Raw genomic sequence first — 26874 nt, 5'->3', positions numbered from 1 at the left:
GTGCAGGTTGTATGGAGAGACACTTAGCAGTAGAACTGGGCTTTGAGTCCCATTTCCCTTACTTCAAGGACAGACCTCAAATGAAGCAGGCTCGAAGTCGGATCATCGTGTAGCTGGTCAGAGGACACTTCAGAAGCACAGCGGTCCAGAACCTGTTGCTTTAGCTGTCCAAGCTGGGTCCCCGGATGTGAGTGAATGAATGGGTGCAGGCAGCACCCGAGTCAGCCATGTCTGCACACTGGAGACTCAGTGACAGACAGGAAATTCTGCCCTTTCACGGGCACAGGCATTTTGTGGGGACAGAGACACAAAGCAGAAGCAGAAGCCAATGGGGGCCCGAGGGACTGCTGTCTGCAGCTGCGCCGTGGCCACGGCCAGGCCCCAGACCCCGAGCCGCTGTGCAGCCCTCTCGAAGAGCAGTGCCCCTGCAGACCGTGGAAGGTGGGGCCTCAGAGATGAGCCGCTGTCATGGGCAAGGGTCTGCCAGGTGCTCGCAAAGCCTCCAGTGTCCCTAGGGGACCTTTCTCAGATGCACGGGGACAGGTCAAAAGCACAGACTCAACACTCCTGCATCCCAGAACTCCTTCTCCAGGAGGAGCTGCAGGGGACTGGAGGGCAGGCTGGGCCCGCCAGCACCCTGCACCTTGAACCCCCACACCTACCTCTTGTCGGCCAGGTCCGTCTTGTTGCCCACCAGCATGATGATAACATCGCTGCCCCTCTCTGTCCTAACGTCGTCGATCCACTTTGAGGTCTGCTGGAAGGAGTTGAGATCTAGAGGTGGAAAGTGGGGAGACAACAGAGTGAGAGTCACCCTGAGCAGTAGAGGGCAAACGTGGGAGGGAGCATGAAACCAGGAGCAGGAGGGAGGGGACTGTGCACCCTCACACCCAGACCAGTGAGTGCGGACCTTCTAGCGGTGGGGGGGGGTGGGATGTGTGTCTGGGGGGAGCATGTGTGTCTGGACAGCTGCTGCCCCAGGGCCCTGAAAGACCCTCATGTTGCTGAACAATCCCCGGGTTGTGGGGGTCACCCTGTTGGAAGGTCACTGTCATGATCTGCTACATGGACTAGTGGTTTTAGGGGCCTGCCTGAGAATCAGACCTGACTTTGGGGGGCAGAGCGGAGTGTGAGAAATGGTGCACTGGACTTGGCTGAGCTCGGAAACAGGTGTGCATGTGTGTGTGTTGGGGAACCAGAGCAGCTCCTGCGGAAGAAGGGCCCAACACAGTGGTCTCCCACTGAGGGGGGTGGAACTGGGAAAGGCCAGAGTTTCCGAAGAGAACCCTCGATCTGCAAGTAAGAGGAGGGGTAAGGTGGCCCCAGGAGAGACAACAGCCATGAGAGGTAAGGCCATTTCAGGGCAGCCCTCTCCTCAGTCAGAAGATGTGACAGACCGTGGGGAATGGTTGCAAGGGCAATGCCCACCACTCAGCAGCCCACGCACCTGAGAGTGGGGAGAAAGCCTGTCCCAGGAAGCCTCAGTTTCCCCCAGCCTGCTCTCCCTCCTGCTCACCTCAGGCTGCACAAACCCAGGCTGAAGGGCCCAGATCCCACCTGTACTCAAGGTGGAGGGGGTGTGTGGTCAGAGGGAAGCATGGAGAGAGGAGATGGGCAGAGCCTGGGGCAGCGGGCTTAAAGCAGTGGGGTACACGTGCTTCCCCATGTGATTTCAGTGCTGTGGACAGCACCCCGGGTGTCCTCCCTGCACAGGTGTAGGCACAGCACAAGGGCTAACCAGGTGTGCTTTGTTACACCTGTCTGCGCAGCTGAGGCTCTGCACCAGGCCCTCTCCCTCCCCACACCATAAGTCTTCCTCAGGGCTGTGCAGTTCTCTCAGGAACAGCTGTCCCAGCCAGAAGAGCTACACTGTGTGGGAAGTGCAGCCCACCCTCGGCTCTCCAGACCTGCTTGGCCTCCCCTCCCAGGAGAGCCTAAGAGGAGCTGGCATGCCACCTGACAAAACCATGGCTGCTGGGTCATGACTGGCCCAGCGACCAGTGTCTTCCCCCATCCTGACACATGCACACACACAAGTCACTCCATAAGGGTCTTTCTGGTCATCAGGGCTAAAGGGGGCACAGAGGGGTGGGAGCAGGCCAGCCTCATCTCTGCTCACCTCTACACACAGCCCCCACTCTGGGCAGGGCCAGTTCAATCCCATACACCCATGCCTGTCCCAGGAAGGGTGATGCTGGAACCCATGCTGGTGTTCGAAGGCAGCTCACCCCCTACAGCAAGGACCTGTCTTCCTGCAGTCAGAAGACAAGCATACACAGCATACACATGTGCGTGTGTGCGTGCACACACACACACACACACACACACACACACACACCCTGGAGCCTCTGTGAGCCACCCTCCCTCTGCCACCCAAGGCCCAAACTCACTTGTGATGTCGTACACCACCACAGCCACAGTGGAATCCCGGATGTAGCTGGGAATCAGGCTGCGGAACCTCTCCTGGCCGGCTGTGTCCCAGAGCTGCAGCCGCACCTGTCACAAAGAGAGCAGGGGGTCAGGGTAATCCTCATGGTGGGGTGGGGCTGGGGGAAGGCCCCGGCTCTGTGATGTGGGCACTGCCAGCTCTGTGGTAGGCACGGGGTTTCTCGGTGGTGCCAGGCTAAAGGCTCCAGGTGGTTAAGTCCAAAGGAGCCCTCCCTGTGCTTCTGGTTCTAAAGTCAGGCACTCACCGTACGATCTTCCAAGTACATGGTTTTTGACAAGAAGTCAATCCCAATGGTTGCCTATTAGAGAAAAACAAGGAAAGGTTAAAATGGAAAGGTCTCAGGCAAAGGGGCAAAAGCTCAGTGATCCAGACAGTGACAGCCAGCAAGAGAGGGGACACCCATGCCAAGCCTAAGGCAGGTCCTGCTCTGCTGTCCCTGCCTGCTCCCCACACTCAACAGTGAATCCAGTCATGTCTCTCAGAGGAAGCAGGTTGGAGTTAAGTAAGGATGAGGACAGGTTTTCAGGGAGTGACAAAAGTGCTTTGAGAAGGCGACAAGAGCCAGGTAAGGAGGCTTCCTCAGAGTCAAGGCCACTGGCAGGTGTATCTCCTGCCCTCCTCAGGTGGGGCCCTCGAGGAGAACGGGCTGGGCGGTCTCCCAGCCCAAGCCTGCTTGGCCTCACCTGCCTCCCACACTCACAGCCTCCCCTCGAGGCTCCTGAGACTCAGGCACCCAGGCTTGGGGTCATCTCTGCTTCCAGCAGGCAGGGATGGAGTGAAGAGCAGGGCAGCTTGCTGCTGTGTGGGCAGCAGAGAGCAGGTGGCCTTCCTCAGGGCCATCGCAACCCACCTGGAGCAGCACCTGCCTGGGAAAGCACACTCTTTCGTACCCAAACCAACATATTAGGAGCCGACTGTCCCCAACACACCTATGCCACACCTTTGTGCTCTTTCCTGGCCTTGGACAGAGGCAGCTGGGCAGGGTGCCATCAGCCTTGTGGCCAGATGGCTGGGACCCACCACTCACTCGCTGTGTAGCCTTGGGCAGGCCACCCAACCTCTCTGGGCTCACCTGCCCCACAGCATCTATGATAGGAGCTCAGATGCTGTTGGTGTGAAATGGAGATGACACTGCTATGCAGTTCCTAGTAACGAAGACTCAGACACGGACTGAGCGCCCAGGGCACTGACTCAGTACAGTGTGGCACACCCATGGGATTAGAATCCTTGGCAGCCATTTAAAATCATGTTCTTGAAAAATATTTAAGGATTTGAGGAAATAGGTTATCAAGTGAAAAAAAGGTTGTAAACATCATGTATAGTGTGACCCCAATGCGATGAACTGAAGTAGAAGTATTCTTCATATTTTCTTAGATACTAAAATGAAGGGAATACACTAAAGCCTTAATAACACCAGTGTGAATAATGACATCATGGGAATTTTTTTTTTTTTTTGCTTCCCTCATTTTAACTTCCTCTATTTTCCACATCTTCTACAATGAAAGTATAATAGTTCTAGAGGTAGAACTAGAGTATTTTTTTTTAAAGATTTTATTTATTTATTTGACAGACAGAGATCACAAGTAGGCAGAGAAGCAGGAAGGGAAGCAGGCTTCCCGCTGAGCAGAGAACCCGATGCGGGGCTTGATCCCAGGACCCTGAGATCATGACCTGAACCGAAGGCAGAGGCTTTAACCCACTGAGCCACCCAGGTGCCCCAGAACTAGAGTATTTTGAAACAAAAATAAAAGACTAAAAATAAGCTTAATTGTATGGGAAATTGTGCAGCAACTTCCGATTACAAAAACCACAACCCAGGGAAGCCCGAGGAAATAGAAAAACCCACATCCACAGGTCCCAGGTTGTCTGCAAGCATACATGCACTTTGGGACCTCCAGCTCATTCCACAAAGGAGTTAAAGTAGCTGTATCCCCCCAGAAGCCTGCTTTAATGCAAAGTTGTGGAGTGTCGAGGCATCTCACAATTCTAGAACATGGGTGCTAGATACGCACCTTAGACATAATCTAATCCAACCCCTCTGGAGATGAAAGATCAGGGAAGTTAGAGGGTACACACCTAGTGTGCCTTTACAAGCCAGGGGCAGAGCTGGAAGGGTTGGCACCAAAAGCTTCGCAACACTTGGGCTCTTTCTACCCCAGCTTGGCACACCTTTCCTACGTGGTGTAGTCACTGGGCAGCAAGTCTGGAATTGACAAGTGGCTTGTGGACCCAGCCTTGTTCCTTAACTCATATAACAATCACTAATGAATGAAGTGCAACAGTCCTTATCTTCGCATACCTTTAAGGAGAAATGTGCAGACCAGGTGGAAATCTCTCACTTCATCAGTGCTCCCTGGACTCCCCAGGGAGTGCCAAGCTCCTTCAGAAAAGTGATCCTGGAGCTAAAAACTGGGTGTATGACCTCAAGGACTGGTGGCAGGGACTGCTGGCTGTCCTCCATATGCAGTGTCCCTTTCCACTGTAATAGGATTCTAGATGTGTAGATGGGTCAATGGCTGCCCCAAATAAAGGTGATATTTCCCAGCTTTCTTTGCAGGTAGGTGGCTAAAGTCTTGTCAGTGGGATGTAAAAGTGATGTATGCATCTCCTGGGATGGGTCCTTCATGGGGGGATGGAATGTGGTGACATGCTTACAGCTGCCCTCTTTCCCTTTCCTGTGGCTTAGAATGAAGACAGGTAGAGAGATGGTGGTGAGTCATACTGGGCCATCCAGATGAAGGTGATAGAGGAGTGATAGAGCAACTAGATGGAGGAAGCCTGAGTCCCTGACCCAGGGGAGCTACCTCAATGCTCTAGACTGCTTACACCCACACTGTTGGGTGAGAGTGAACAGAACTTCTATTTTGCTTTAGCTACTATTATTTTGGTTTCTTTTAACACAGACTAACAACAGTCTAACCAATAGAGCAAAGAACCATGGAGAAACATATCCCTCAAAGGTAAGCAGCATGGACACAGTGATATTCTTGAGGACAGTGTAACAATGAAAACCCCAATCTACTTCATGTGGGCACAAGCCACTTCTACTTCCATGGAGGACTGAGAAGTCACCAGATGACATGACAAGAATTATGACATTTGGACCAAACCTTAGCAAAGCTCAACTCAGTGGCCTCCACAATCATAAACACCATCATTGGACACCCACACACTTTATCTCCGTCGCTCCTCACAAAAGCCTGACCACATGAGTGATACTGAGGAAACGGTCTGGAAGAGGCCAACCTCCTCCCTCTTCAGCTCTCGCCCCGCTTTCGTCCCACTTTCATGCTTCTTCCACATCAGAGAGACTTCTGATTCCTTAATTGGACCACTCTGTACCTAGCAAGGTAGGCCATTGAGCCACAGCAGACCTTCCCATGGCTGTACAGATTCTTGCCAAAACATAGGCATTGTCCCTGGGAATGACTAAACCATCAGCTTGGCCCAAAAATATATTCCTATGTTTAGTTTCCAATAATGGCTGTGTAGTTTCTATCAAACTAACCGTCCCACAGATAACTATTCCAAAACTGTGGAGAAATACAAGAAATAATTTTTAAGCACTGAAGACTGATCAAAAGCTGACAGAAAATGGAGGGGTTACAATCTCTGAAGGAAGGAAAGAGAACCAAGTACAATCCAACATCTAATCAATTTCTTCCCCTGAGGTTAACTTCCTAATCATTTAAGTTAGAAGGACTTGGTAAACACCTCAGGCTTTCCATGGGAAAACCACAAGGGCTGGCTTTGGGAGGAAGGTTATCATCTCAGGACTAAGGGTCACACCAGAAGACTGAGGGAAAAGCCAAAAGTGACCTATCTTAACAAAATTTAAACATGGTAGATAATCCCTGTCCCCCTACCCCCTCCCAAAAAGATTAGCTGTCCATAATTTAATTGCCTATTAAAATAAAACTCAACACTCTTCAGAAGAAAGTAACAGAACCTAGGAATCTCTATAACTTATTATAGGCACACTTCATTTTACCATGCTTCACTTTATTGTACTTTGCAGATAATGGTTTTTCACAAATTGCAGGTCTCTGGGAACTCTGTGTAGAGCAAGTCTACTGGGGCAATTTTTGCAATAACGGTTGCTCACTTTATTTCTTTGTGTCACATTTTGATAATTCTCATACTTCAAAATTTTTATCATTATTACATTTTTTATGGTACTCTTGTGATGAGTGATCTTTGGTGTTACTATTATAATTGTTTTGGAATGCCATGAACTGCACCCATATGAGACAGTGAACTTAATCGATAAATGTTGTGTGTATTCTGACTACTCCACGGCAATTGGCCATTCTTCCATCTCTCCCTCTCGTCAGGCCTCCCTATCCCCTGAGATACAAGAATATGGAAATCAGGCCAATTAATGACCTGCAGTCATTGCCTCTAGGCAGAGTTGCACATCTCTCATTTTAAATCAAAAGCTAGAAATGATTTAGCTTAGTTAGAAAGGATGTCAAAAGCTGAAATAGGTTAGAAGTTAAGCCTCTTGCACCACACCGTTAGCCAAGTTGTGAACGAAGGAAAAGTTCTTGAAGGAAATTAGAAGTGCTACTCCAGTGAACAGATCGGCCATAAGAAAATGAAACCACCTTATTGCTGATATGGAGAAAATCTTAGTGGTCTGAACAGAAGATCAGACCAGCCACAACATTCCCTTAAGACAAAGTAAAATACAGAGATAAGCCCTAATTCTCTTCAATTCTATGAAGGCTAAGAGAGATAAGGAAGCTGCAGAAGAATGAAGTCAGCAGAGGTTTAAGGGAAGCAGCCGTCTCCATACATCAAAGTGCAAGGGGAAGTAGCCAGTGCTGATGTAGAAGCTGCAGCAAGAGATCCAGAAGCTTGAGCTAAGATAACTTGCAAAGGTGGCGGCACTAAGTAACAGATTTTTAAGGTAGACAAAGCAGTCTTATGCAAAGATGTCATCTAGGGTCATCTAGCTAGCTATTGACTGGCTGATTGATTTGAGAGAGAGAGCACAAGTGAAGGGGAGGGGCAGAGGGAGAAGGAGAAGCAGGCTCCACACTGAGCAGAGAGCCCAGTGTGGGGCTCTATCCCAGGACCCTGAGATCATGACCTGAGTTGAAGGTAGATGCTTAATCAACTGAGCCACCCAGGTGCCCCTAGGACTTTCGTAGCTAGAGAGGAGAAGTTGGTGCCCGACTTCTAAGCTCCAAAAGATAGGCTGACTCTCTTGTTAGGGGCCAGTGCAGATGGTCACTTTAAGTTGAAGCCAGTGCTCATTTACCATTCCAAAATCCTAGGGTCCTAAAGAATTATGCGAAATCTACTCTGCCTGTGCTCTATAAATGGAACAATAAAACATGGATGACACACCTATTTACAACATGGTTTACTAAATATTGTAATACTAATACCAATACTAAATGTTGAGACCTACTGCTCAGCAAAAAGGATTCCTTTCAAAATATTATTGCTGGGGGGTGCCTGGGTGGCTCAGTGGGTTAAAGCCTCTGCCTTTGGCTCAGGTCATGATCCCAGGGTCCTGGGATCAAGCCCCGCATCGGGCTCTCTGCTCTGTAGGGAGCCTGCTTCCTCCTCTCTCTCTGCCTGCCTCTCTGCCTACTTGTGATTTCTGTCTGTCAAATAAATAAATAAAAATCTTAAAAAAAAATTATTGCTGATTAACAATGTACCCAGTCATCCAAGAGCTCTGATAGAGATGTACAATGAGATTAATGTTGTTTTTGTGCCTGCTAACACAACATCCATCCTGCAGCCCATGGACCAAGTTGTAATTCTGACTTTAAAGTCTTGTTACTTAAGAAATACATTCTGTAAGGCTTTAGCTGCCACAGACAGTGATTCCTCTGATGGATCTGGGCAAAGTAAATTGAAACCTTCTGGAAAGGATTTACCATTCTAAATGCCATTAAGAACACTTGTGATTCATGGGAAGAGGTCAAAATATAAACATTAACAAGAGGTTGGAAGTTGATTCCAGCACTCATGGATGACTCTGAAGGGTTCAAGACTTCAGTGGAGGAAGTTAACTGCCAATGTGGTAGAAATAGCAGGAGATCTAGAAATGAAGCCTGAAGACGGGACTGACTTGCTGCAGTCTCACGAAAAACTTGAACGGATGAGGAGTTGCTTCTTATGGATGAGCAAAGAAAGGGTTTCTTAAGATGGCATCTACTCCTGGTGAAGATGCTGTGGAGATTGTTGAAGTGAGGACCAGGGACTGAGAATACCACATAAACTGCGCTGATAGAGAGGCAGCAGGGTTTGAGGGCACAGACTGCAATTGTGAAACAAGTTCTACTGTGGGCAAAATGCTATCAAACAGCATCACATGCTACAGAGAAATCGTTTATCAATGAGTCAACTGCTGTGACAAACTTCCTTGTTGTCTTATTTTAAGAGCCACCCCAACCTTCAGCAATCACCATCCTGATCAGTCAGCAGCCACCAAAAGTGAGGCAAGACCCTCCACCAGCAAAATGATTACAACTTGCTGAAAGCTCAGATGATGGTTAGCATTTTATAACAATAAAGCTTTTGAAATTAAGTTATGTATGTTATTTTTTAGTCATGTTATTATATGCTTAATAGACTACAGTGTGGTATGAACATAACTTTTATATGCACTGGGAAACCAAAGAATTCATTTGCTTCATACTGTCATGGTCTGGAACCAAACCTGCAGGTATCTCCAGTATTTTTGCAATGTCTACTACGCAATAAAACAAGGTTTAGGCAAGTGAAGAGGAGGAAATTCAAGTCATAATCAAGAAAACAGACCCCCAAATGAACCAGATGCTGGATGTGCAGCGAAGGGCTTCAAAATGCTGTTATATATATGTTAAAAATACAAAGGAAAAGATGAATGATGAATTTCAAGAGATACATGGAAATTCTAAAAACAAAAACTGAAAATCTCAACACTACAAAATATAGTACCTGAAATAAAAACGCACAGGATTTCTGTAACAACAGCTCAAATGCTGCAGAAGAAAAGTCAGTGAACTTGAAGACAGGCTAAAATGAACTGTTCAAACTGGAGCACAGCGAGAAAAAAGATACAATAAAAACGAAGTCTCCTGAACAGCTAGGACAGTATCAAGTGATCTGCTATACATGCAACTGGTGCCTCATAATGAGAATAGACAGAATCAGCAAAAAGATTTTTGAAAAAATAAGTTAAAATTTTCTCCAATTTGGTTAGAAACATCAACCCACGATACCAAGAAGCTCAGTGAGCCTAGAACACGATAAATACAAAGAAAACCACATGTGGACATGTCATAGTCAAATTACTGAAACCAAAGATACAGAGAAAACCTTGACAGCAGCCAGAAAACAGAAAGACACATTATGTACAAAGGAATAATGCCGAGAATGATGGTTGATTTCTCATCAGAAACAATGGAGGACAGAAGACAGTGGAAAAGAATCAAGTTCCAAAAGAAACAGTATCTCCACCACCATTATGTCAGCCTACAATTCCACAGCCAGCGTCACTTTTGTTCAGAAATAAAAAACAAAACATTTTCAGATAAGGGAAAGCTGTGATAATCTGTCACCAGTGGGTCTTAATTATGAGAAATACTTTAGGCTAAAGGGAAATGTCACAGATGGACATTTGCATCTTTAAAGAAGGAACAGAAGAGCACCACAAATGGTAAATCTATGGGTAAATATAAAAACAGGTGACTTGTCCTTGATCACCACCTAACTTCCATCCACATCAGCAATAGTTCATAACATTCTCCCCTCTTCTTCTGTCCTCAGTGTGGCTCCCTCTCAGAAATGGCCTCAAATCCTACTTTTCAACATTAGTTTTAAAGCACTTCAATTCCTTGTGTTTACCTTTAGTACAATAACAGGAGTAAGCACAGTACAATGATGAAACATCCGAGCACTTAGCCTTTGCCAGCTATCGTGCAGAGTGCTTGACATGCCCTACTTCATGTACTCCTGATAACCTCTGTTATGAGCTATGTTCCTCAGTATGTGAACACCACTGCTAAGACACCTGAGTGTAAGAGGTGCTGAGTCACTTGCCCACGGTCAACAGCTGCAAGTGGCAGAACCAGGACTGAAAAGGGTATTTGCAAAGTTGTCTACAAGTGTCCAGCCCTACCCCACATCCCTCTGGACTCTGAGTGTTTGTTCCTCCTGTTCGAAGACAGCCTCTCTCTGTAGGTCCCCTTGTCCCTGGCCCCCTCCTCCCAGATAATGCTCTGTCAGCCATCTCCTTTCTATATTTTCAATCTTTCATGCACTACTCACTCTTTGCCTTTGTCCAAGAAGTATTCTCAGAAATCTCATGTCCCTGTCACTAAATGTTTCTCTAGCTACTCAGCAAGTTCTCACCTCTCTTCAAATGATATGCTTTCTGGAAAAGGACCCCAAACCCAGTCTCCACTTCCTCCCCTCCCACCTGCTGCTTGACTAGGGTGGTATGGCTTCTGCCCTCTGCCCACTGAAGCTGCTCTTGCTATGGCCGCCAAGAGCCATTTCATCTCCAAACTGTAAGGACACTCGTAGGTCAAGCTCTACTTGATGCCCTTGACCCTGATGACCAATCCCTTTCCTTGACACACCTTCTTCCTTTGCATTTCATGATACTACTTGTTTCTGGCTTCCTTGCCTCTCTAACTGCTGTTCCTCATTGATCTCTCATAGGAACTTGTTCCTTTCTCTAACATGTTGCTTGTCGTTCCCTGTCCTGTGTCAGGGGACCTCATTACTCTCCCAGCTTCAGTCCACAACCTGGGTCTTACCTCTGTCCTGCACCCCAAGTCCAGGCATCCAGCTGTTCACTAGACATCTCCCTAGACACAGTGTGTCCCACACAGAGCCCACCATCTCCCTCCAAACCAGCTTCAATTCTCCCCACTCCATGAATGGCACCTCTACCACCCCAGGTGCCCAAGCCTCTGGGAGCCCTCCCGAGTCCCTGCTCTCTCGTCTGCTCCCTCATGTCAGAAGAATCACTGAGCTGATGGCTTCACCCCGGAGCATTTCGGCTCTCCATTCTCAGCATCCCCCCAGCACTGCCCCGGTTCAGACCTCCAACTTCTCTACCTGAATAACCTCAACAGCTTTCTAACTGGTCTCTCTGCCATCAGGCCCTCCCCCTTATAACTAATCTGTCATCCAGCACCAGGGTTAGCTTTCTAAAACATAAATCTTGTCACTTCCCTCCCCGCTGTCCCTAGGAAACAGTCTAAATGCTTCGCTTGGTCTACAAACGGTTCAGGGCCTGCCCTCACTTCCTCTCATGTCCAGCTGTTACTTTATACTTTACTGACCATGCTCTGGTCAAGACACCACACATACAAGTCACTTTGTGTTTCTGAGTGTTATCTCGTGCTGTTCCCTCCTCGGAATGTTCTTCCATGTGGCTAAAACCTATTCAGATTCAGCTCCTCTGCAAGTCCTGTTCTGCAAGTCATTTTCTGCACCCTCAGGTTGGCCCCGGGGCCCCTCATTTCACAGCTCCTGTATGAAACGGGGAAGATCTCATACCAGTCTCTCCTACTGGCCAGGGATTCAGTGATTCTCAACATGTAGTGCATGGGCCACTTGCTTCAGAGACCAGGATTCCAGAGAAGCCTACAGGTAGTTCATTTGTGCAGGGAAGTTTTGCAAACAACTGCCTAGTCTCTGAGCTTGCGCTGTAATCAGCCTGAGAAGGCTGTGGTATCCAGAAGGAGGGGCACGTTCCCTCCCTGGAGTGAGAGACAGAGGGAGATGCTCATGTATGCAGATGGTGCTGTTCATGAGGAAACCAAGGCTCACCCAGAAACCGAGGTCACACAGGTGCCCGGTGTGGCAGAAGCAGGATTTGAACGTAGGTCTCTGTGACTGCAAAGCCTCTGCTTTTGACTACTTGGCTGTACTCTCTCTGCTTCCTGAAATCCCTTCATTTCTGAAGCTGTCACTGTGCCCTGAAGCTGTCGCTGGGTTTGCAGGGGGGTCACATCGTGTCTGGCTTCTTATTGTCAGACTCTTATGGTCATTAGCCATAATAGTTCAGCAGAGCCCACTTAAGAGGAACTTCATTTGCATTTTAACGAGAACTACAAAAGAAGGCTCTCTAAGGAGGGAGTAAAAACAAGAACTTTTAAGATGGCCTTGGCTGGGCCTTGGTAACCAGGAAATCTCTAGCTCCCTGGCATCATCTATTTTCCCAGACACAAGGCACAAGCAGTTGGCCCCACACCACCACCAGCTGGAGCCCGTCTCTCTCAGGCCCTGGGCAGCTCCTTTCTGGCAAACACTGCGAGTAAATAATAACTCATTCACTTTCTCATCCTCGAATGCCTACTATGTGTTAGGCCCAGAGCAGAACGAGCCCCCGTCCCTGCCCATGAGGACCCATTCCCTCCCCTGGAATGCTCTTCCCCATGGTTAATGCCTATTTAGAGTTTCAGATTAAGCCTTGAACTTCCAACCCTGTAGAGGAGCTAAGATTACAGCACACAGAACTGTGGTCCTTGATGGATGGAAAGGACCAGTGCAGTGAGAAGGACTCTAGGAGAAGGGGGACCCTGATTCTGATTTCCTGAGGCAAGATGAAGGAACTATACAAGTCCTCGAGTGAATACAAACTTTCCAGCAGGTGAAAATGGGGGTGTAGTGGAGGATGGGAAATGTGGGGAGAAAAGCCCCAGATGGAGGTAATGGGAGAGTTCTGATTTCCCTCACGGCAGAGCTCCTACCAGACCAAGCCTCTTGCAGATTGCTATCATGAACTCTGAGCAGAATACAACCAACAACTATCTGAAGGCATTGCAAAGGGACCAAAAGCAGGTAGAAACTGGTGGGGAGTCAACTTAAAAAAAGGGAACAGCCCTGGGTGAGATTCCTGCTTTTATGACTGAGGGCAGCCCTGGCTGGAGCTCAGAGGTCACTAAAATTTGGCAAGAAACCCACAGACTTGCTATTTGAGAAACAAGTCAGATCCCAAATCTACCACAACAGCCAGAAAATGTGGGAAATCCTAAACATGAGATAGCCACAGAGAGGGCACTCCAAATTCCACATATGAAAGCTGCCCGAATCTCTGACTGACCCAAGCAGACCCCAAGCAGCCTACCTAAAACTGAAAACAAAACAAAGCAAACAAATCTGATAAAACTTTAAAACTTGGTGCCTACTACATGGAAGAAAATGGAGAAACTGGATCCAACCAATACTCTTCCAAAGGAACAAACATAATCCACAGTCTAAATTACAATGTGTAGGATAAATCTTGATGTACTCAGCATATTTAGTGCAAACCATATTCAAGAAAAAAGAGAACAGGTGGACACCAACGTTGAGGTGACCCAGATACTGAAAGTAGCAAAGAGTTTAAAGTAGTTAATATAATTATGCTCAAGTATATAGAGAAATATGCTCAAGGCGCAGATTTTAAGAAAATCTCAGCAGAGAAAGAGAAACTATAAAGAAGAACCAAATACAAACTTAGAACTGAAAAATAAATATCTGAAATCTTAAAATCACTGATAGGCTTGACAGCACATGACAGCTGGAACATCGAATGTGAAAACAGAACAACAGAAATTATCTGACAGGATGATGGGGGACACCAAGCAAAAAGAACAATTAGCCACCCAGGCAGAATCCTCTGTGATTCCCTCTTACCTGCCACAACCCACACTCCCTCTTGAAGGCCAGCGCGTGTCACAGAGGGGTGTGTGTGTTGATGGGAACGTGTGCATGTGTGGGTAGACCCCTGCACAATGGAGATACACACATGTGCATGCAACTACATATTCATTTGCAGGTGTAAGTATGTGTATGCCGGTAGGAATGGGTGTGGTGTGCTTGTGTGGGATGGGGAGAGAATCACTTCTGCTTTGAAGGTAAAGCCCAGATCCACGATATGCCCATGGCCCTTGTGCTGCCAGGAGGCTCAGAGGCTGGAGTGATCAGGAGACTTCATAGGCTCTTGGGGAGGGGGCAAGGGCAGATTTCTGCCAGCAAATGCAGGCTTCCTTCAGTGCCTCCCTGGGCTGACCATGACCAGGTCCAGAAGCTGCAGCTAGCAAAGTGCCCCACCTTTACCAAACGGACCTGGGTGGGATCATGTGCTGTTTTCAGTGACCTCTGCCAGTGCTCTGTGATGGGCTGGGAAAAACACTGGATTGGGAACTACTTCTCTCTAAAACGGGGATTATCATAGCCTCCTTGAAGGACTGCAGATCACTTGAGTTAGACTACACACAGGTACTCTGCATAAACAAAAATGAAGGCTGACCAACTGACCAGAGCATTTCTGAGAGAAGCTGTAAAAACCTGCCACAGAGAAGACCCTCCCTCCCACGTTTCTCAGACTTGGCTCTTGGAAATACATCCCCATGCGGTGACCTACAGGACAAAGGTAAACTGTAATCAAGTGTTTCTGAGAAAGGCTGCATGTTCTAACTCCTAGCGGAGAGCCATAAAACACACTGGCACAATAAAGTTTCTGAGAAGTCCTGCACTGAAGGTACATGAACAATTACACGGAACCCAACATTTCCCAAGCTCCCTTTCTCTAGAAAACTTTGTGCTTATAATCCTTATTAACATCCTTATTAAAAACTAGTGTTCCTAGGGCTGACTGTAGGAAAGGCTGACTGGATTCTAAAGGAGACCACATCTCTCTTCCAGCTTGTCATGAAGTCTGAGTCAAAGTATGCATTCTCTGTTCTTCATTTCCTCTTATAAATAAATTAGTCTTGCTGGTAACTATGCCACAGGAATGCAAAGAGGATATCAAGACACATGAGCAGCAGGCTTGATTTCAGGGGCTCTCCTGCCAGTCCATGATCCCCATGGACTCAGCTGTGAGTCCTCAGCTGTGCTGCCTACTGCCCGTCCCCCAGGAGGCTGGGCTGCGCTCTGCACTCCACTATTTATTCCTGTAGTATCATGCTTACAAAATGCACTACTTATGAAAAATGGCAGGCATTTCATTGTACACAAACTATGAGAAATCTTAACAAACACAGATTTCCCAGCTGCGTCTACAACTTCAGAAGAAGGTGGTATTACACAGTGTCAGCGGGGGCTCAGACACTGTGCAGAATGATGGTCCGTTGTACATCTCCCTCTGCACAAGACAGCCACTGGCCCAGTGGATCCCCAAGAAAAGAGATGCTTCCTAAGGCACTTGTTGACATCTTTTTTGTTGTGTGCTTCTATGATGAAATATAATTTTGCATCGACATTCTGACAAGACACAGTAATAAAGTCTGCAGTGGAAATCTGCATGGTGATTTGCATAAATTGACTCAAGACTCTTCTCAGGAAGAGAAATCTTGAAAAGAAGTGTGTGTCTTTTTCTAGCCTTGGCCAAGCCTTGGCCCATGGCTGGGGAAGCATCCACAAGTGGCAGAAAGCAGCTGGGCATGACAAGCCCTTGACAATGAAGCTGCTGTCTGTGCTCTGCACCAACCATAAGATGAGAGTATAGGGTAGAGTCATGCAAATTAGCATGCAAATGAGGCTGGCAGAACTACGGATTCAGACTGGCAAGTGGGCGCTGTGGGGGAAGAAGGTGGCAGCCTCTGGAAAACATGCTGGTCAGGGTCTGTCCTTGCCAGCAGCTCAGCACTGCGCTCTGGGGGAGCAGACGCTGACTCAGAAGGCCACGGCACAGGTACCTGACTTCTTTCAGCCACTTCAGCCTCAGAGTCTGCACAGTCTGAAGGCCACTGTCCTCCCAGTAGAGAGTGGCTTGTGCCTGTCACCACCCAATTTAAGTACCTGTATCAATTGGTCTTTTATCTCCTGTGGTCTGAAAGGTCAACCAAACAGTATGTACCTTCTGACTTATATAGGGGTTAAATTGCATCAGAATCAGTCAGTCCCTTCAAAGCCACGCAGATGGCCAGGGATGTGTGGCCTGAGGGCCACAAAAGGGTCCAAGCACAAAAGGCTTCTCCTTAACAGGGCGAAAGATGCTCCACGTGGTGGACTTTTGAGGGTGTCTAAGAGCCATCTAAGGGTCACCTACAAAGTGAACAGGACAGACTGCTGACATCTGGGGAAGAGAACGCATCATGAGCCCCTTTAACTTACAAAGCGTAGCAGGCGCTGCTGGTGGACTCACCAATACCTACCGGTCACCTCTTATTCCTCTACTTGCCTAAAGAAGGTCAAAGTGATCTTCTGCTCTCCCAGGCTCTCCAGAGGCTAAGGGTGATCGGGTGACCCAATTCTGGCCAATAAGACTTAAGCTGCGGTCTGCTAGAGGGCGCGGGCATTCCAGGGAAGCACTTGCTTTCCTTTTCTGCCCTGAATGCAGAGGTGATGTCTGGAGCAGCAACAGCCAGCCTGCATGCAGATGAGAACCCACAGAGCAGAAGGAGGACCAGAGTGGGAGCCAGCGCCCAGGGACTACAGCACACTCATGCAGCGGTGCCCCTGCAAGTCCCCCCGTGACTGCGTGCTCCTGGAAAACTTCAGCCCCTCTTCTCAAGCCACCATTAGTCAGCGTTCCATACTAGGAGGGGACCGCATTCCTCATTTGTATACACTCAACAGAAGAGAGGCAGGAAGAGGAGAGGAGGGCAGGGAAGACAAGAGGTCAGAGCCAGGGCAGGTGTGCCCTCAGTCCAGAACCAGATCATTTCCAGATGGAGCACGTGGGTGACTGGTGGCACCCCAGCGGGTCTCTGAAGGCATGGTCATCTTGCCAAGTGGCCGGGCGTTCAGGGACATTTTGTTGTATAGGACTGTTGCCTCCCATTTTGACCACAGAACTTACTGTTTCCAAAGATGGAACCCCACTCTATGAACATAATATAATCATCAGGTTGCTAGAGTTAAGTGAGGACTTCAGGTCCAGGTTCTGCCAGAAGCACAGCAGCGTCTGGCAGAGCTGCCAATCTCTGCCCAGGGGCAGATGCAGGGATGGTGGAAATGGGGGCACAATGTCCTAGCCAGATACTCCATTAGGGAGGTCTTGTTAGCGCCATCTTGTCACTATCGACCTAGCTGGAGGTAGAGCCGTTGCTGTTGTTGGTGAGTTTTTGTTCTGTTCTGCTTCCCTACAGAGTAGACTGTGACACACGTCTATGCCAACGGTACTATCGGTCTATGGTTTTCCATCATCTAGACTTTAAGACCCATGTGATGAGCTATGGTCGAAATACAAATGAACCACATTCTTACTGCTAAAGTTAGAGGCAACTGGTCTAGGTCTAGGGGTTAAATCCTATCCAAATAATTTCCAGGTAAAAAGAGATTGCAATACTGAGAAAGTAGGATGCCGGCCCAGAGTCTCTGAGCTAAGTGACAGAGCTGGGCTCTTACCCCAGACCTCCTCGGCATGCAGCATCATTCTGGAGGAGGAAGAGTGAGCTGAGGTAAGAGGGGACGTGCTGCATCCGTCTCCTTGGTGTGGGACCCCATTTAGACCACCTCTACCATGGGCAGAAGATCCTATCCCTGTCTTCGCCAGGTGCTGGGCAGTTACCGGAACACCCCATGTGGATGGGCGGCATCTTAGATTCTGTGAAGAGAGGCCCCTCCGTCTGGTCCCCCACCTCCTTTCTACACTCCAACCCACAATTCATCAGTTCTTAGGGCTTCAGGAATCCAGCTTCCATGCAACCATTCGAAGGTCCGCCCCACATAATGGTCATTTTCAAACACCTTCCCTTGGCTGTTCCATTATTCCTTCCCACTCAGCTCTTCGTTTTTCTTGGTCCTGATGGCACTGATGGTTTTCACAGGTATCTAGACAGAAACCTAGGGCCCATTTCAGCGGCTCCCTCTTCTGCATCCCACGGACTCTCTCTGTTCACTCATGCCTTCCACTGCCCTTGGTGTTTCTGTCCTTGGCCCAGGCCCCTCACTCACCTCCCACGTGGCCCTGCATAACTGCTCCATCACACTCCTCCCTGCCCTTCTCTGCTCTGCCCCACATAGTGGCATCCAAGTCTGTGTGAGCCCCACCTGCAACCATCACCCCTGCCCCAGCCCAGCACTCTGCATCTGTCTCCTGCAAACTCTGAAATCTTTGATCCCATCAGTGCCCACAGTAGGAACCCTCAATAGCTCTCTGTTTCCTGCCTCCTGAGCCCAAGTCCCTCTGAACTTCCAGGGCCTTCCCCAGGCCCAACCATCCAGGCATGTGTATCCACAAGGCAGGGCAGGCTCAGAGCCTAGGGCCCAGGGTACTTTTAGGGGACCATAAAAATATTTTTTGACTTTTAATTTCTTTGAAAATCAAGAGAAAACTGAACATAATAAAAATATATAATAATGAATCTAGTTGGGATTATATGTTCTCTTAACAGCCATAAAATATAATTTCATATATATGTATATATGTGTGTATATATATATATATATATATATATATATATATATTTAACAAAGGAAGGAACAAAGTACCTATAAAGGCAAAAGTGCATAAGGTCCATGAACATCAAAATGCAGCCTGCCAATAACCCATCCAAAGGCCCCACTCTTATCCTCCACTGCCATAGGCAGACCCCTCCCCCCCCCCCACACACACACAGTGATGGATCATCACACTTGGGATTTCCACAAAGGCTTCTTCTTCCGCACATAATCATTCCTCCCTCCAGCACAGCTACAGTCAAACTGTTCCACGCTCCCCTGCAGGACCTTCTGTGCCCACCAGAACAACCACCAACCCCTGCCTTGTCTGAAGCTCCAGATGGTGCCGAGGTCCAGGCCAGAAGGTCTGGTCCCCACTGGGATCAGACTGGGAGGTGCCGTAGTGGGCTGAAGAATGTCCCATCCCAAATTTATGTCCATCTGGAACCTCAGAATGGGACCTTATTCGGAAATACGGTCTTTGCAGATGTAAGCAGTTAAGAATCTCAAGATGAAAAACCACCCCGCATTTAGAACAGGTCTCTCAATCTAATGAGCGGTGTCCTTTTAGGAAGAGGAGAGGACACACAGAGGCCCAGAGAGGAGAAGACTGCATGAAGACGGAGGCAGGGACTGGAGCTTCGCAGCCTGACAACAAGGGTCTGCGGCCTACAGCTGCCAGACGCTGGGGGGAGACACAAGGAAGGCTTGTTCTCCCAAAACTTCAGAGGGAGTGTGGCTCTAGACTTCCGGCCTCCAGGACAGTGAGAAATTAAATTCTGTTGTTTAAAACTACTCAGTTTGTGGTCATTTGCTCTGGCAGCCCCAGAAACAAATCCAGAGCCCAGAGGTGAGAGGAAAGCCTCAGGCAGAGCGGCCGGCAACAACAGTGCAGATCGCTGAGGGGGTGAGGGCTCCTCGGGCACTCCTCGGCCTGTGCCGGCACAGCGGTCACTGCTGTTCTGTTCCTTTCCCAGAGGCTCTGTGGGATCCCCGGAGTGACCCAGCATGGGCAAAGACTCTCAGTCCTTCAGGAAGGGTCCTGTGCTCCTGGGGTAGCTGAGTAAGCTCCAGCAGGCCGGGGCCCTCTCCTAGGAACAGCGGCTTAGGTCAGCCGTCTCCTAACTTGTATTGTGGTAGGAGGTCTAGGGACGGGCTGCTGGCTCTGGCCTTGGCTAGAAGGTCATCTCAGTCACCTCAGAGATTCAAAACCACTACTGCCTGAGCCAGCCTATGGATCTCTGGGCCATCTCCCCCGTAGGTGATGTTAAGGTACAGCCAAGACAGAGAGCCTCTGAGAGACCCATGAGAAACCCCAGAAGAGTACTGTTCCCAAATCCTGGTCTACCCTCCCAGTGGCTGCTGCAGGGGCGTGAAACCTCTCATCATGGTTATAGTGCAGGTTTCCAAAAGGTGGCCCAAGGACCAGGCCTGCAGGTGTGTTTCTTCAGGCCTAGACAGAGGGTCAAGTCTTATCACAGTGCAGGCAGCAGCAGGTGTCTTCTACAACAACTTCTGAAAGCAGTTTTCTAGTTGGGGTTCTACACAAGAGAATTACTGCAGAGTTCATCTCACCAGGCTGTAAGTCTTGATTTTGGGCTTAATCAGGTAAGTGGATTTCGATGGGGGGGTGGGAGGGGTGGTGAGAGGCTGGTTAGCAAACGTGTCAAGAGGAGAACAAGGGGCTGCGCCAGGCAGGAGTGGCAGGAGACCCCGTCTCCTGAGGCCCACCAGCTGACAAGGTGGCATCCCCCAAGGCCTGCTAGGCAGACAGGACCCCTCCAAGGGGTGGAACAAGGAAACACAGCTCTGCGTGCCCCTGGTCCTCACAAGTCCTCAGGCCAGGCTCTCAGGGCCTCAGGCTTGTCCAGCACCAGACTGAGGGAGGGGGGGGGCTCACGCACTGCCACTCAGGATGAGGTTGAGCCCCCTACTCCCTGTCCCCCGGCTGAGGACAGGGCCAGATTCTGTGGCCAGGCCATTGTCTCCCACTGTCCCTCCAGACTCAGAAAAGGCACTAGACAAACACCTGCTGTCAGAATGAGTGAATGAGAAACACAGGGGATGAGAGACAGAACCAGAGGCATATAAAAGGATGGGAGTGAGGGAGGGATGAATCTGTCCTGGGAACTGAATGTCTCAGCTAACAAGGAGGTAGGGGGCTCTGCCAGCTAATGGAGAGGAAGTTTGAGGGGGTTGGTGGGCAGAGGCCAGGGACAACTAGCAACATTCTCCAGAGCCCTTGGGGATCTTGTCTACTTCCCAAATGTCTCTGCCACCATCTTAGGATAAACAAAATAAACAATACCATTTCCCCCTCTTTCTCCAGAGAGTTCATTAAAATGGCCTGTGTATGCACAGAACTGGATCCCTGGCCTCCCAGTCTAATTACCATTTTAAAGAGCATTGGGAAAGAAATTCTACCTGCTGCAATAACAAAGTCAAAAAAGCCTATGGTGGGCAAGGTCTTGCTTCCCTTTGGGCTTTCTCTCCTTCACACTAAGACATCTGGCCTCTGTGGCCTCCTGGCCCAGTGGGGTCTGAAAACCAAGGCAGAGAGTGCCCCTCCGAGCCGCTCTGGTGCCAGTAGGCACTTGACGCCAGCGACGTCCAGGCCCAGTGCTGGGCCTATGAATGCAGGGGCAGATCTGAGGGGTGCTGGCCTCAGTCAAACGCAGAGCCTGTCCAAGGAGCCAGAGCACACAGGAGTTCCTGTGGAACTGGGAGACTAAACGAGGCCTAAGGATAACGTGCTGGGGCAGAGGGCTCCAGAGTAGAAGGAAGGGGGAGGGCCCCACCCGCAGAGCAGACAGGTGCTCAGAGTCTTGATGAGCCAGAAGACTTTCTCACAGCAGAGAAGCAGAGGGGGAAGGTCATTCCAGCTGAGGTGACACTATGAGCCAAAGTGCGGAGGCACGACTGTTGCTCATGTGGGGAGCAGCAAGCAGAGAGAACCGTGGGACCAAAGGGTGCAGGTCAAGCAGGAGGCCATAGGAGAGGACACCGGAGAGGAGGTAGGAGGAGATTCTGAGAAACTCAAAGGACTTGGGGAGGAGTTGAGGCCTTGATCCATGCCCACGAGAGTCATAGTCACTGCAAAGGCCCCGGGGCCACAGCTGCTGCTACCCAGCGCCCAGAACAGCAGCCAGCCAAGAGTCCCATTGTTTTCAGTGGGACACCAATAAGAGGCATTATAAATAACTTAGAATTTTTAAAAAATCAAATAATCAAAATAATATCTGCCAGGTCATTTGCATACAAACACGCACACACACAAATAAATGCATATCCAGTTAGACTTCAGAACTGAAGTGCATTAGAACTGTAATCTCAAGGGAAGACTGACGTGGCAGAATTCCCTTACGGGGAGGCCTCTGGGAAGCCCTGGCCTGGAGAGAACACAAAGTGTGGCCAAGACAGACGTTCTAAAGCCACTACCCAGGGTTTTACAGAGAATTCAGGGCCCCCTCTGAGAGCCACATGTTCTTATCCTCTGTCAACCCTTCCCAAGGCCATTAGTTATCTGGTGTTTCAGACACAGCAGAGGAAAAGCAGGGAATTAAAGGAGGCAGAGAAGAGTGTATTTGAGGCAAAGATGATGACTGGTCCTGAGGGAGACAGACAGACTAAGGAGCAGACACAGACCTGTCATTTGCCTTGAGCTGTGCTCCATATCCTCTGTAAGTCTGGGGAAGCAGAGGGACCTCTTAGCACAGTGGTCCCCAGTTTGTGCTATAAATACGTGTCCTCTGAGGACTCGGGAACAAAAGGATCCCATGATCAAACACCGCTGGGAGATCCTACACACTATATCCCTCTTTCAGCAAATCAAAACCATCTATCGATGTAGTAAAAGCCTTGAGAAGTCCTGCAGCAGGAAAGTCGATTGACTTTTGTATACCAGTGTTCCCTGCATCTGTATAAGCACCGAACCTTCATCCCTACCTTTCCTTCTCAAGTGACACCAGCTAACATCTCTTGGAACTCATAGCTTACAGAACCCACTGGCTTAGAAAATGATTACTTGTCCTTTTGTTAAGGAAGAAAATATCTTTTTTTCCCCTTAAACATAGTTGAAATATTTTCAATTTTGTGCATTTTACAAAAAGCTATAGTTGCAGGGGAAACTTTCTTTATCTGCACAATCCTCCAGACTCACAAGTAATGCCAGCAGAGTGCAGTGTTAGTGAGTCCCAGGAGCTTAGTCTATGGGCTTACTGGAGCCACCTCTGGGCCACTGGTTGGCCCCAGACCCCTCTCAAGAGCCAGGAGCCACAGAGGTCACTCTGCCCAGCCTCCCACCCTCACAGAGCAGTGCAAGCCCATCACAACCAGCTTCTCCAGGATGGAAGTACCTCAGCCACTGTGCATATTCACGTGCACACATGCCCCTGTGTGCAGGGGTGGGCCAACATAACCATGCTTGAGGAGCAAGTTCTCTTACTGCTCTAATTTTCATCTCCTTCATTTTACATCTTGTCTATCCACTCTCCTCTACATGATGACACTCCAAGTAACCAAACAGTATGGTGGTTTAGACCTGCCCATGGGGAGCAAGAGAACAGAGACTGAAACATGTCCTCTCTGTTTCTAGAATTTTCCTCTTGGAAGCATTTCCTTTATTAAGGTCTGGACTTTCAAAAGGGCTCTGGGTCTTTAGTGGGCTGGGCCCAGCACACAGAGGGGAAGCTCTTCTGAGACAAAACAGATGCTGGCATGGTGTCTAGGCGGTCATCCTGGCTGCAGACACGGTGGGGGAGGCAGGGGCACCCAGGACCTCACCTGGTATGTGTTGTCGAAGCTGTCATACATGAACCGTGTGATCAGAGACGTCTTCCCGACTGCAAAACAACAAGAAGAGAGGGGTTCAGCTGGAGCAGGTATGCTAGACTTCTCAAAACATATATCATGTGAAGCAAATGGATAAGGAACCAAAAAAGCACAGAGGAAAGGAGGAAATGCGGAAACGGAAAGAGGAGGCAGACCCCCGGACAGGGAGTCTGTCCCACATGGGTGTCCCGTGGTGAGGTGGCCAAGGCTCCACCAGGTGGGCTGTAGGGGAGTTCCTATCAGCACCAAGCAGGAGGCCGCCCCTGCCCCAAAGAAGTCTTACTACCCACACCCGGGTCTTCTTTGACCCCCGAAATCATATATGAAGAATCAGAGCAAGCCGGTGCAAGACAAGATGTCCTGCTCACTTGGGCCTGCGTCCACCTGGAAATACATCCTTGCCATTGGCCACAAGCTGGGGTGGAGGCATGCTCTTTTCCCCCATTCACTCAGCCTGGGGACTGGTGAGGAGGGTGGCTTTCCAAGGAACTGGAGGGGGGGCAGTGGGAGTAAATGGACTATCCCCTAGTGGCTCAAGGGCAGGACTGGTTTTTGTAGTGTGTGCCTGAGGGTCTAGCTCCTCACAGGATGTTTAACATCCTTGGACCTTGCCGGGTAAATTCTGGCAGGTCCCCCTCCCACATTTACAGAAGCCCTCTGAGGGGCAGTAACACCCCACAAACAAGAACCACTGGCATGGCTGAGAGAAGTCAGGTAAGGCTCTTGGGAATTCCACAAATGCTGCTAATTTCCCAAACTGCAGGGCTGGGCTTCTGACCTAACCCTGTGCAGGTCCCCTGCGGCCTGGCAGTGGCAGAAATACCTATGGCTGCGTTTCTCATTATCTGGGAGGGTAGGAAGGGTGACAAAGGAACAGCTGTTGGGTCAGGCCCAGCACAGACTGCTTTTCTACACTGTCCCATCATGTCTCTGCCATAGGCCTGCGAGGCTCGGAGGGGAGACTAGCCCAGCTGAGCTTGGCTCAGAGCCCTTCCTGCTCTGGGCTGCTGGAGACAGACGACCCTGGCAGGGAAAGGAAGAGAGTCAGCTCCTGAAGGTTCTCTATTCTGCCTCTCCCTGATTCTTTGGTGGGATGTCCTTGGGCTGGGCCTGGTCGGTGGCTGCTCACCACCTGGATGGAGCAGGGCAACCCTACTCGGCTCCTCTGGGAAGGGTCCTTTGCCAGTTTTGAAACCTTAGTACTACACCATGTAAGAGACAAGCAACCATCTTCCAACAGCCAACATTTCTAAGGGAAAGGCAATCATCTTCTAGCCAGAAGGCACGTCTGACAGACTGGGGCAGATTTAGATGGCCCCATCTTTAAACCAGAAGTGATTAGCTAGATTCAAATCCTAGCGGCAGTGCTATTTAGCTGTGTCATTTTGAAGTGGCCACGGCTCCTGTGGACCTCAGCTCCTCATTTTAAAGTGGGTACAATAACATCAAAGACTTCAAAGAGCAGTGGTAAGAATTAAATAAAACAGGAGTGCCGGGCACATAAGAAATGCTTAAAAGTGGAAGGAGGCAGCAGGCAACGGAGATATTGAGACAATTTCCAGAATATCAGATAAAAAAAATACAATCGCGGCCACTGGCTTGACCTTGCCCATCATACGTCTCTTCGTTTGGCTGTTTCTGATTTGCATCCTTTATGTAATCAAACTATACTCGTAAGTAGAACACTTTCTGGAGTTCTGTGAGTTGCTCTGATAAATTATGGAACCTGAGGAGGCTCTGCGGCCAGCTGGTCAGTGTGGGGTCCTTGGGAAGCCCACTTGTGGCTGGCCTCTGAAGCAGGGGGCAGTCTCCCACGCCATGCCCTTGAACAGGGGGTCTGAGGCCAGCTCTGGGTGGTAGTGCCGGCTCCTATCCCAGCTGGCATCACAAGAGCCACATTTCTATCCCAAATATCTCTGGAGTGAACAGTAACAGACCCATGATGTCTTCTAATTTAACTTGGAACCTGAAAGGTATGAATCTGTTAGGTGCTTCCTAGTTGCTTTAAATCTCCCCTTACCTTTCACGTGAAGGTGAGGAATTGGAGCTTTCCCGCACAGAAAGGCCTGGCTGCAAAGGGCTAAGAGGACCACAGAGTAAAACCCGGAGCCAGCAAGAGCCAGACAAAATCAAAGAGAACACAGCAGCCACCTTTTCTAAGAGACAGTGGAAAGTTACCACCTCCTCAGGAAGAGGGGGTCGCAGGGCATACTAGTTATTTCCCCAGGTGGTGACACACCACATCTCACGTCTCGGGGGGAAAGGGGTGAGCATCAGGGAGCAGGACGGGGAGAAGGAAGGATGACACCAACTCTCTTCCTGCACTGGGTTTTCCCTGGGGCAGCCAAGCAGGCAGGGAGGAGAGCATGCAATGGCAGAAAGTCACTAGAAGAGCAGGAGTTTCCATGGAGTGGCTGGGAACTTGGAAATCCCTGCTAGGACTCCAAAGGCCAAGTTACCGATCTCGAGACAACAGCCACAGGCGGTGGGGGAGCACTGGCTGGCTGGGTGACTGCCAGGTGGCAGAAGAATGCCCCGAGACAATAAGCTGTTCCCTGGGGTTGTGCAGGAGGAAATTTCAGGTGTGGAGTCCTGCCAGAGCTTCCTGGTGTTCCCCAAATAACCATGATGGGCAGCCCCTCCCGTATTTGGAGTGTGCTCCAGGCACGCGTCTGGCACAGATTTACCTGACGGCAGTGAATAGAGGACGCGAGACCCCTCCCCGATGGAAGCTTGCAGGAATTCTGTGCCTGCAGCAACCCCACACCAAGTCCTTAAGACAGTTTAGGCCTCAACTCCGAAGCAGGTGCTCACATCAACCTCATTTTCACACGTGGGGAAAGGAGTTGACAGCTACTTGCCCAGAGCCAGACTGAGTGGGGCCAGGCTGGGGTGGCCTCGCCAGGATACAAGCTCCTCTCCCTGACCTGCCTCAGCATCTTGGGGTCACACTGGGTCTCAGGATTTTTCCAGGTCACTGCTACCACCACCATGGATGTCACAGGATTCTGGAAATGGCCCCACCAAGCCAAGGCTCCTTTTCCCTAGGACCAGATAGAGGTGGGGGGCGTTGCCCCCCTGGGGTCTTGCTTGACCCAATCTGGAAGGTCAGAAACTGGGAAGTGAGAGGCATGAGGTGGGCTCAGCATGTGAGGGTGAGTGGGCTTGAACACCTGGGACCCAGCACTCCGCCTCAGGACTGGACTGAATGACAGGTTCATTACTGATTTGTTGCCAAAGGGAATAATTTCCTTCTGTTC

General features: G+C 49.5%; 1 protein-coding gene across 1 annotated transcript in view; it reads right to left on the bottom strand.

Moving 5' to 3' along the window:
* RAB6B (RAB6B, member RAS oncogene family) overlaps positions 1 to 23619 on the bottom strand; it is a 28975-nt gene extending 5356 nt beyond the window's left edge. Inside the window, exons 1-4 of the mRNA XM_080819011.1 lie at positions 23567 to 23619; positions 2694 to 2747; positions 2391 to 2496; positions 663 to 774 (exon numbers count right to left, since the gene is read on the bottom strand). Coding sequence (XP_080675137.1) covers positions 663 to 774; positions 2391 to 2496; positions 2694 to 2747; positions 23567 to 23596 — 302 coding nt within the window. The 5' untranslated portion in view covers positions 23597 to 23619. The remainder of the gene's footprint in view (positions 1 to 662; positions 775 to 2390; positions 2497 to 2693; positions 2748 to 23566) is intronic.
* Between the last annotated feature and the right edge of the window lie 3255 nt (positions 23620 to 26874).

The sequence above is a fragment of the Martes martes genome, assembly GCF_963455335.1.
Source record: "Martes martes genome assembly, chromosome: 1".
In the NCBI taxonomy this organism is placed as follows: domain Eukaryota; kingdom Metazoa; phylum Chordata; class Mammalia; order Carnivora; family Mustelidae; genus Martes; species Martes martes.
This window is presented reverse-complemented; position numbering and strand designations above follow the sequence as displayed.